The sequence below is a fragment of the Trachurus japonicus genome, unplaced genomic scaffold (genome assembly GCF_045865225.1).
Source record: "Trachurus japonicus isolate A0001 unplaced genomic scaffold, Traja_1.0 AP030207.1".
In the NCBI taxonomy this organism is placed as follows: Eukaryota; Metazoa; Chordata; class Actinopteri; order Carangiformes; family Carangidae; genus Trachurus; species Trachurus japonicus.
The window spans coordinates 1-9,799 of NW_028220340.1; the positions used below are offsets into that span (position 1 = coordinate 1).

At 38.4% G+C, this 9,799-nt stretch overlaps 1 protein-coding gene across 3 annotated transcripts; it reads left to right on the forward strand.

The window, feature by feature from the left end:
• The first annotated feature begins 97 nt into the window (after positions 1–97).
• Positions 98–8,916, forward strand: LOC146960587 (uncharacterized). Of its 3 annotated transcripts, none has more exons than XM_085772252.1 (11): positions 98–253; positions 1,780–1,868; positions 2,337–2,486; positions 2,703–2,974; positions 3,102–3,238; positions 3,387–3,480; positions 3,718–3,829; positions 4,272–4,498; positions 4,636–4,810; positions 4,910–5,040; positions 5,876–8,916. In XM_085772252.1, exons 2-11 carry the CDS (start codon positions 1,781–1,783, stop codon positions 6,191–6,193), a joined length of 1,704 nt encoding a protein of 567 aa, XP_085628378.1. In that variant the 5' UTR covers positions 98–253; position 1,780; the 3' UTR covers positions 6,194–8,916. The 3 variants fall into 3 exon arrangements, with proteins under 3 accessions (XP_085628378.1, XP_085628379.1, XP_085628380.1); XM_085772253.1 differs by having other exon boundaries at positions 102–253; positions 2,763–2,974; XM_085772254.1 differs by lacking the exons at positions 98–253; positions 1,780–1,868; positions 2,337–2,486; positions 2,703–2,974 and having other exon boundaries at positions 3,067–3,238.
• The last annotated feature ends 883 nt before the right edge of the window (positions 8,917–9,799 follow it).

The window sequence follows — 9,799 nt, forward strand, 5'->3', positions numbered from 1 at the left end:
ACACAGGAAAAATGAGAGAGTAATTTTCTCAGAGTTACCATTATTTTACTCTAAAAGAGTATTTTTTATTCATTTTGGATAGTAATTATTTCCAATGGCCACTAGAGTAGGAGGAAAAAAATAGAGTAAATCCTATTGGAGTAATTTCAAGAACACGCCCACTAATTTTTCTTAGGTTTCGTTTCTGCCGCCATTTTCTATCCCAGCAGTGGAAGGTCGAGGTGAACGGCAGTGGTGGACGGCGGTAAGCCAGGTAAGTCAGCAAAGTACTGAAATCGATTTTATTTCAGATAAAATGTCAGCAGAATTTTTGTTGGCTTACTTTAAAGGTAATTTGTGAGTAACATTGCAGCTGGCGAGTGTGTGGGTCTCACACACTGCAAATGTCGATGCTAACGTTAGCTTCAACACAAACTATAATGTTAAATGTGAATTTAAACCGAGCCTCACTCTTGTTAGCTTAATTTACCACGTGTGTGTTTTATTGAGCTTAATTTTTACTGACCATTTTATCGAAGGTTTACTCTGAATTGAGTTGTGCCTAGGTTAGCAAGTGTGTTTGATTTTTTTTTTATGGACCAGTCTAGTATGTGTGGACTGTTTTCTCTGCTGTTCGGTTAGCAAGCATGTGTGTTTCACGAGTCATGACGTTTTACCAGACTTGTTTTTCGGTTACTAAGTGGGTTTTTGTGTGTGGACTGCAAGCACGTGTATTTTACTCTGAATTGAGGCATTTACACCGACCGTTTTAATTGTTCTTCTGTTACGTTAGCTAACTTACCCGACATGTGGACCATTAGCAAAGCACGTGTGTTTTACTCTGAATTGAGGCATTTACACCGACCGTTTTAATTGTTCTTCTGTTACGTTAGCTAACTTACCCGACATGTGGACCATTAGCAAAGCACGTGTGTTTTACTCTGAATTGAGGCATTTACACCGACCGTTTTAATTGCTCTTTGGTTAGCTATAGTGTTTTTTTAATGTGGGCCGTTTTCACCTGCTGTTTGGTTAGCAAGCATGTGTATTTTACTCTGAATTGAGTCAGTTAAGGAGCTTATCCTCGAAGACATGTTTGGACAGCTTTTTCAAAAACATGAATTAATTTCTGAACCGTTTGTGAAAAAGACTAGATCATTTGAATCACGGGATCTTCCGCTTTCCGAGCATATTTGAGTGGTGCCTGTGTGACAGTGTGTGTATGTAATCACGTCAGCGTTTCCTCGTTTGGGCCCGCCACAGTCTCAAACAGGGGGAAAAAAAAAAAAAAAAAAATTCTCACGTGTGTTTACGTGCAGTGCGCCGGCACTCGAGAGAGGCGGCAGTTTGAGAGGCTGACTGGCAGAGATGAGAGCTGGTGAAACGCTAGCATGGTTATTTAAAACACCATCTCTGATCTCTGCCTGCACATAGATTTCCATTACAAGTCCCATATTTTGTTTTTGTTGCCTTCTGGTCTTCCATTTATCAATACATTGTCTATTTTCCAATTATAGCTATTTAACACTTTTATGTGAGCCAAAGTCATCATCTATTATTGTTGAGATAAGATAAATGTTGACAAAATGTATTTATTTGCTGTTAGTAGTTGTTTATCTGGCTTCACATGTAGCTTCAAAACACTTAAGAGTTTTAATTAGATGCAAATGCAGAGTGGTATCAAGCCTACCTGTAGATAAGGCTTTTGTAATACTTAAGCTAATTGTAGCATTCAATGCATGAATTGTGGTGCTCTATATTATCTTAGTAACTGTCTTATTTTTTTTATTTCCCATAAAGGATGCAGGCTGTAAGAGTGAAATACCGAGACCGCCAGAAATACATTTGTTATGAAGGGCAACTGACCTTCAAATCATTTTTGGAGTGTGGTGAGTGAAACAAATTGCACAACCTACTGAGTGTCATGTTTAAATTAGTGATGCTGTCTTACATTTATTATTATTATTATTATTATTATTATTGTTGTCAAGGACCCTTAGAAGTATATTTATTTGATTTTGGACCCCCATCTCTAAATGTTGTTTCGTGTACCCTGCGAAAAAGAATGATTTGAGTTAGAAATGTTTGCTGTAAAAGTATTCAAAAATTTGCAAAAATCTTCATGATTAAAAAAAAAAATTAAAGGCAGATCTACAAGCTCATAGCGCGGCACTTGTGCTATGAGCTTGCAGGTCTGCAATCTTGAATATTTTTTTTTTTTATTGCTAAAGTATAAAATCGTTGTTTTTAAGTGGTTCAGATCTAAAGTGACACAGATGTATGACCTTTTATAATAAAAATAAGATTAATGGCACAACAGAATGTCAATCTTGTGCAATATTGTTTTGTCTTCACAGTTTCCAAGAAATTTGAAATTCCTACCTTGGACTTAAAAGTCTATGATGATTTGAACACTGAAGTTGACGAGGATGCGTTTGCGTTTCTTGTAACGAAACCAGACCTGGGTGTGCTTGAGGTCTGTTTGCCCACGGGCTCAGATTTTGAGGGTGAGTCACTTGTTAACTTGGGAGTCTTATACAGTAATCCATGCAGTCCTGGCTAACCTTGTAATGCAACATAGTAAAGAGAGACTTATCCACGTTGCATCACATTTTGAATAAACATGCCTTTTCAGACACTTAAGAAAGCATCTGAGGAATAACTAGCTTGGTGTGTGGATCCATCCTAATCTATTGTGATCTTTTACATTATTCTTATTACAGATGATCCCCTCTTGCTAATGACATGTTATTATCATCACACCTGTTATGTCAACATGCTAGATTCAGTGAGCCCCTCTACAAGCCACTCCATTGCCAGCAGCAACAGCTCCTTTCTCAGCTCTGGTGCAGATAATGAAGGGGACTCTGATGACACCATCATTTTGCAGCCTAGTCCTGCCCAAAGAAACAGAGCCGACGTGACTCGTCTCGCTCAGGTAGTAAGCTTTGCAGATGGAGAGATCAAGATCAAGATGGTGATTCTGATAAAAAGGGTAAGGGGGGGAAATGGCCAAGTAAATTTGCAGAGCAGTACGGGGCATGGTTTACATTTTTGTCACTGTAAATGTAATGGGGCACCAAATCCCTGTGTCCCTCACCTTTTTTTCCTCTCACACTTAGAACATTGAAAACATTCTGAGGGAGAAACCTGGAGGAGAGAGGATCCTTGCAGAGTATGCTCGGAAAAAAAGCCTAACAGATTCCAGAAGACGTGACATGGTGAAGATATTGGTTGCACACATGGCGAGTGAACATGGGTATGTTATGTAATTAATATCCGACCCTAACATTTATGGTTTTATTTGGTGCAGACCAAGTGCTGAAGGCATCGGCATAGCACTACTTTTGATTGGATCTCGTGTGTGTGTGTGTGTGTGTGTGTGTGTGTGCACGTGTGTGCTGTAGGACAAGTCCTTCAAGGCGTGTTAAAGAGGACTACGCAAAGGGCATCACTGCCTTGTTTCCATACCTGGCCGATCCCCAGGGCACTTTGGGCTATGTAAGTACATAAAACAAGTCTAACCTCTTTACTCATTACTTCTGGTATTGATCCAAAAAACGAGTGAGATTTCAACTAAATAATAACATTTCTGTATGCTGACCCTTTCTCCTAACCTCAACAAGTTGAACACAGCAGATGTTAGACTGGTCGATCTTGATTTTAGCAATTCTCCAGACAAGGACATGTGTTAAGTTTTTTTAAGGAGGAAAAATAAAACACTTTCTTGGTTTTTAGGAGCAGTATTACAATCCAGTAGATGGGAGTGGATTTCTTGCATGGAGAGTGAAAACGCTTCAAAAAGAAGCCTCAGAAGGACAAAAGAAAAGAAACCCTCAGCCACTGACAGGTACATGATTTTGAGTGTAGTTAGATTTTTTTTTATGAGAATGGGCTTTATGCACCACTCCACTACTTCCTGAACTTCAGCCAATTCCTTTATTTCCTGTCTTACATTATTGGACCAACTGATGAATTCAGGTGTGCCTGATCATTGTTGTGAGGTCAGACATACCTGGATTAATCAGTTTGTCCAATAATGTAAGACAGGAAATAAAGGAGCTGGCTTAGATTCAGGAAATAGTGGAGCTGTGCATAAAGCCCATTCACATGTTAAATTCATTTTTAATGTGCATAGTCCTTGTTTTGTTACAGTGGTGGGCATCGCAGGGGGTTTAGCAAAAAGATGAGTGGTCATCTGTGTAAGGGGTGAAAGTGGCTCAACTTTTTTGAGAAGTAAAGAAAGTATTGCATCAGTGTGTGGTTTCACTGTTTACTGATCACTGTTACAGGTGGTCCAGATTCTGGTGACAGAACCCCCTTCAGTAAGGAAAACCAGCTAACCACAGAAACCCAGTGTCGTGAGGCCATCGCACTGATGAAGCATACAACTGATGAAGCAATCATCAAGGAGAAGATGAGACAGACCTTCACCCATCGCCAAGCAATGGTTCATGACCCAGTGAAGTCCTCTGAAATATTCACCACCTTTCCAAGATTTCTTGACATCACGGGACTGGTATATCACTCTTAACTGCCTTGCATTAAAATCGAGCTGAAATGAAAAATGAGTTTAAACAGACCACATCCCTGGTCATCCCTGGTGTACCTATTAACAATGTATGCCATGTTTTCTGTATTCCATCTTGTCTGCAGATAGAGCAGGATTTCAGTCTGATGTTTGGTGATGACATCTCTGCAAAGTTCCTGGAGAAGTGGCCTACTCACTACAGGCAGAAAGTCCTTGAACAAAGCCGTGGCCTCACCCAGACAAGCGACCTTGAAGATCTCCTTCATAACGCTGAATCCACAACAGAAGAACTGGAAGATGGTACACTCGAATTAAAGAAATAATAATAATAATGGAAGAGGGAAATGGATTTGGAACAAAAATATAAAAATGTCTTTCTGAATTTGCTTGTATTTTCAGGATGGGACAGTGAGATGTCCTCCATCTTGCTCCTTATACACCTCATGCCACCATCACCTCATGGCCGCAACAAGAGACCAGGAAAGCTCTCCGCCAGACAAGCCATTGAACACCTTGTGAAATTTATCAAGGTAATGTTACAGTTTAATTAAAGTTTAAGAAGGCTCACTGTTCTGTCTGTAATATTAAACCATAAAACTATACTCTTGTGAAATCATGTGATGACCATGCTCATCTGTAATCAGCGAGTGCCCTGTGATATTTATCTGATTTGGCTCCCCACAAATCTATCACCATCGGCCTCAGATACGCTGATATGAATATGTTTATTTCTTTTACATTTAGCAGAATAAAAGCTTAATTAAAAAAAAAAAAATAGCGCTCATGGCGGTGGAGCTGACAACAGCGGAGTTTCCTCTGCTGCAGCTGAACAGCTGACATGTGGTCAAGACGTAGCTAATGACCTGCCACTGTCTCACGGTGCATTTCATTATTATAAACTTCAACCTCAGAGCTCTCTGTCCTCAGATTGTCCTGACCTGTCCCTGAACATCACACAGGGACAACATGGAGCTGCCTGTGTGATTGGCTACCAAGTTTTATTCATGCTTACATCAGGCTGAGTTCAACAAATCAGTTTATGCTATTGATCGATTTAAGTAGTTAAATACAGTAATCATCATTGTGTAGTGGCAGGAAAGACCATTTAATCTGTATTCTCACTGTTCTCAGGTCAAATATTTATGTGATTAAAATGTGATTAATTTTGATTATTAATTACAAAGCCTCTAATTAATTAGATTCATTTTTTTAATCGAGTCCCGGCCTTATAAAAAATATAAGACTGGAAATGTAATGGTTCATCTTGCATTTTGTGGCAATAAGTGATTCTGGTGGTGATGATGGGGCCTTAAACTGCAACAGATTAATTTTAATAGCAAGACTAATTAAATTTTCTTGTCACAGACTGGGACCAGTGTTGAGGGGCATCTGGACAGCATCACAGAGAGCCGTCAACCCTATCTACTGGCTGTGGGGACCAAGAGGAGCGCCGTACACAAATATTTCATTGTGATTGACAAACATGCAATCCCGTGTCAGTCACCAGATTCTCTTGCCTCTTTTGACGAGCTTTTCAAAGCTCATTTCGTCTTCGCTACCTCGTACAACAGGGATCTGGCCAATGTCTACCACTTCTTGCAAACCGCTGTTTACCAGATTGATGCTGCTACCACCAAGGTGAATCCCAGGGTCAAAGAGATGAGAGCTCGGATGCTGCACTGATTTGATGCAGAGATGTTTTGTTTTATTTGCAAAGGTCCTCAGGCAAATGCCAATTCACTAATTAAGCACTTTAAGTTGATCCATGGACTTTGTTCAGGAAAGACACTTCGTCTGAAATGTGGTCAGCCTGGATGTTCTAATTTCTTTGGTACTTTTTCTGGGTTTCGAAAGCATCTTAAAGCACATGAACCTTGTGATGATCCTGGTGAAGGCCCCTCTTCAACTGAAGATTTAGCCGAAAGTTTTGTTGATGACTTTCCATCAAACAGTGCCCCTTCTGACCCAGTCCTTCTTAATAAGAGTCTTGTAGACAGCTGTGCTGCAACAGTGGCTGAACTTAAAGTGGCAGGTGTAGGCGAAACAATCATTAACTCTTTGGTTACTTCAATGGAAGAGATTGTTGATGATATCCATAATCAAGCAAAAGAATCTGTGAAGCAGTGTCTATCTTTACAGGAACCTATCAAAAGTGAGGTTGAGTGTAAAATTGATCAGTGCTTTGAAAAAATTGAAAATCCTTTTGGTGTCTTAAATTCTGAAACTAAGAGAAGGCAGTATTTCACAGAGAAGTGGGGAAGGGTGGAACCCGTTGAATGTGTTCTTGGTACAAGATTTGATACACGGCGCAATCGTACTACAGGAACTTATGATCCAGCTGTTGTTACTGATAAATTTGTTTATATCCCAATTTTGCAAACATTAGACTTCATTTACAAACACCCTAAGATAAAAGAGATGATGCAGAGTCATTCCAGTTCAAGAGAAGATCTTCTTAATGACTTTTGTGATGGAGATCTTTTCAAGAGTCATCCTTTATTTTCAATACAGAAGCATGCAATTCAGTTGCAACTTTTCTATGATGATTTTGAGTGCGCAAATCCATTGGGGAGTAAAAAGGGAATACATAAATTAGGAGCAATCTATTTCACCTTGCGTAATCTTTCTCCAAAGCACAACTCAATACTGCTTAATATTCATTTGGTCGCTTTATTCCATGCCCAAGACATTAAAACATATGGCTTTTCTAAAATACTTGATCCAATTGTGCAAGACATTAAAGAGCTGGAGACTAAAGGAATTCGGGTCCCACTGTATGAGGAAAATGTGTATGGAACTATTGTCCAAGTTACTGGTGACAACCTTGGTCTTCATGGTTTGTTTGGTTTCGTAGAATCATTCAGTGCCAGATATTGTTGCCGCTTCTGTCTTGCAGAGAAAGAGGACTTTCAGACAGAATTCACAGAAGATTCACCCAAGATAGTGATGCGAACTCAAGCACTTCACGCAGAACACTGCCAAATAATGGAGGAAACTCCTAGTCTTCCCTATGTGATGGGTGTTAAACGTTCTTGTGCTCTAAATTCCTTGCAGTACTTCAATACATGTCAAAACTTCTCTGTCGATATTATGCACGATATCTTGGAGGGCGTGGCGCAATATGAAATGAAGCTGCTAATACTTCACTTGATCAAAAACTACACAACATCAAAGGAAATAGACAGGAGAATTAAGAACTTTAACTATGGCTACATGGAACAAAACAACAAGCCACCTGCATTGAAGTTAGTAGAGGGCTCAAATGACTTGGGTTTAAATGCGATCCAATCCTGGTGTTTACTTCGCAATCTCCCACTTATATTTGGAGACTTGGTTTGTCGAGATGATCAACATTGGTATTTGCTTCTGTTGTTGCTTCAAATAGCAGATATTGTATTTTCTTTCATGTTATCAACTGGCATTACCATTTATTTGAAACATTTGATTTCAGAGCACCATGGGTTATTCAAGCATTTATTTCCCAACAAGAAGCTACTACCAAAGCATCATTTTATGGTGCATTATCCGACATGTATTTGTAAAATTGGACCACTTTTGCATACCTGGTGCATGCGCTATGAAGCGAAGCACAATTTCTTTAAAAAACAACTAAAAAGCTTCAAAAATATAACTAAAACATTAGCAAAGAAACACCAAAGTCAAGTAGCATATAGTTGGCAGACATTTGAGCCTGACAGACTGGTGCTTGGTCCAAGTAAAATGGTAGCTTTAAACGTGATGGACAGAGGCTGTGAGATAGCAGAGGCTCTTCAGGTAGCAGTTGACACTAAGGTGTTGGATGTTAGATGGGCCAAACACCATGGAAATATGTATCGTCCTGGTTTAGTTGTTTGTCTTAAAGTGCTTAATGAGATGCCAGTTTTTCACAAAATCCACCGTGTTGTTCTTAAAGATGAGAGGTTACTGTTGTGTACATTTGCACTACAAACAGTGTGTATGGATGAGCATTTTTATGCATTTAAAGTTGTGTGTACTGCAGAAGGACCTCATGTTGTTGATGTCAAAGAGCTTTTGTTTTACAAAGCATTTGATATGCAGATGTCATACAGCAATGATGATTCAAGTTCATTTATTGTTCCATACTGTTTCCTGTGATAAAAGAATCGCTAAGCTGTAACTATTGCACTGGGGATGAACAATGGATTTCTGAATTTCTTTGCCCATAACTCATATTTTAATTTATTTATATTTTCTCCTCTTTTATCTAATCCACCCGATTTCAAAGAGCACATTGTGTCCAAATTGTGATGGCCCACCAATTGGGCGTAAATGTTTTGGCTGGGCTGATGGCTATTGCAATATTTTACAGCCTTATCTGCAGCTGCTGATGGCGTGGTGATAGTGTGCATACCTGTTTGCAATATTCTATTTGTTTTCATTATGGAATTTGTCACCATGAACGACTTTTTTTTCCTCATATTGATTACTCTGTCCATGGAGTCTTATTCATGGAGATTTTTGTTGCAGGTTTTGAGGGAATTTGAATTTTTCATGTATTATACAATGCTGTCATATTACAAAGGCCAAACGGTATGGACATGTATATTATGGGTGCTCATGTGTTATGCATTTAAGAAAAATACAAGTTGTGCATTGTTGAATATTCATTTCTGGTCTTTTTTATTTCAAACATTTTAATCCAGAGTTATCATTTTTAAAATAAATATTGAGTAAAATACAACTCTTTATTGAGTGAAATAGAACTCTATTCATAGTAGAATTTGACCTCTATTTTGAGGCAGTTACTACTCTGTACAGAGTAAAATATAACTCTATTAATAGTAGAAAAAGAACTCTCTTATGAGGCAGTTACTACTCTGAACAGAGTAATATACAACTCCATTAATAGTAGAATTATATCTCTATTATGAGGCAGTTACTACTCTGTACAGAGTAAAATACAACTCCATTAATAGTAGAATTATATCTCTATTATGAGGCAGTTACTACTCTGTACAGAGTAAAATACAACTCTATTAATAGTAGAATTATAACTCTATTATGAGGCAGTTACTACACTGTACAGAGTAAAATACAACTCTATATTGAGTGAAATGGTGTTGGAGTTGTTCTCACTTTATGCTAAATAGAGTAAATTTTAATCTTGTGGAGTAAAATATGAACTCTAGATGGAGTAGAAATAACTCTGAAAATTTAACTCTATGACAAGAGTAAATTTTACTCTTTTTGGACTGGGACCAAATACTATCTTTTTGGGAGTAAAATTTTACTCAAATTGAGTAAATTTTACTCTTCAAAATTCCTGTG

Coding starts and splice junctions, on each gene's coding strand:
- LOC146960587 (XM_085772252.1), top strand. CDS start 1,781: ATGCAGGCTGTAAGAGTGAAATACCGAGACCGCCAGAAATACATTTGT. Junction 3,239..3,386: donor CACATGGCGAGTGAACATGG/GTATGTTATGTA, acceptor TGTGTGCTGTAG/GACAAGTCCTTCAAGGCGTG. Junction 5,041..5,875: donor ACCTTGTGAAATTTATCAAG/GTAATGTTACAG, acceptor TTCTTGTCACAG/ACTGGGACCAGTGTTGAGGG.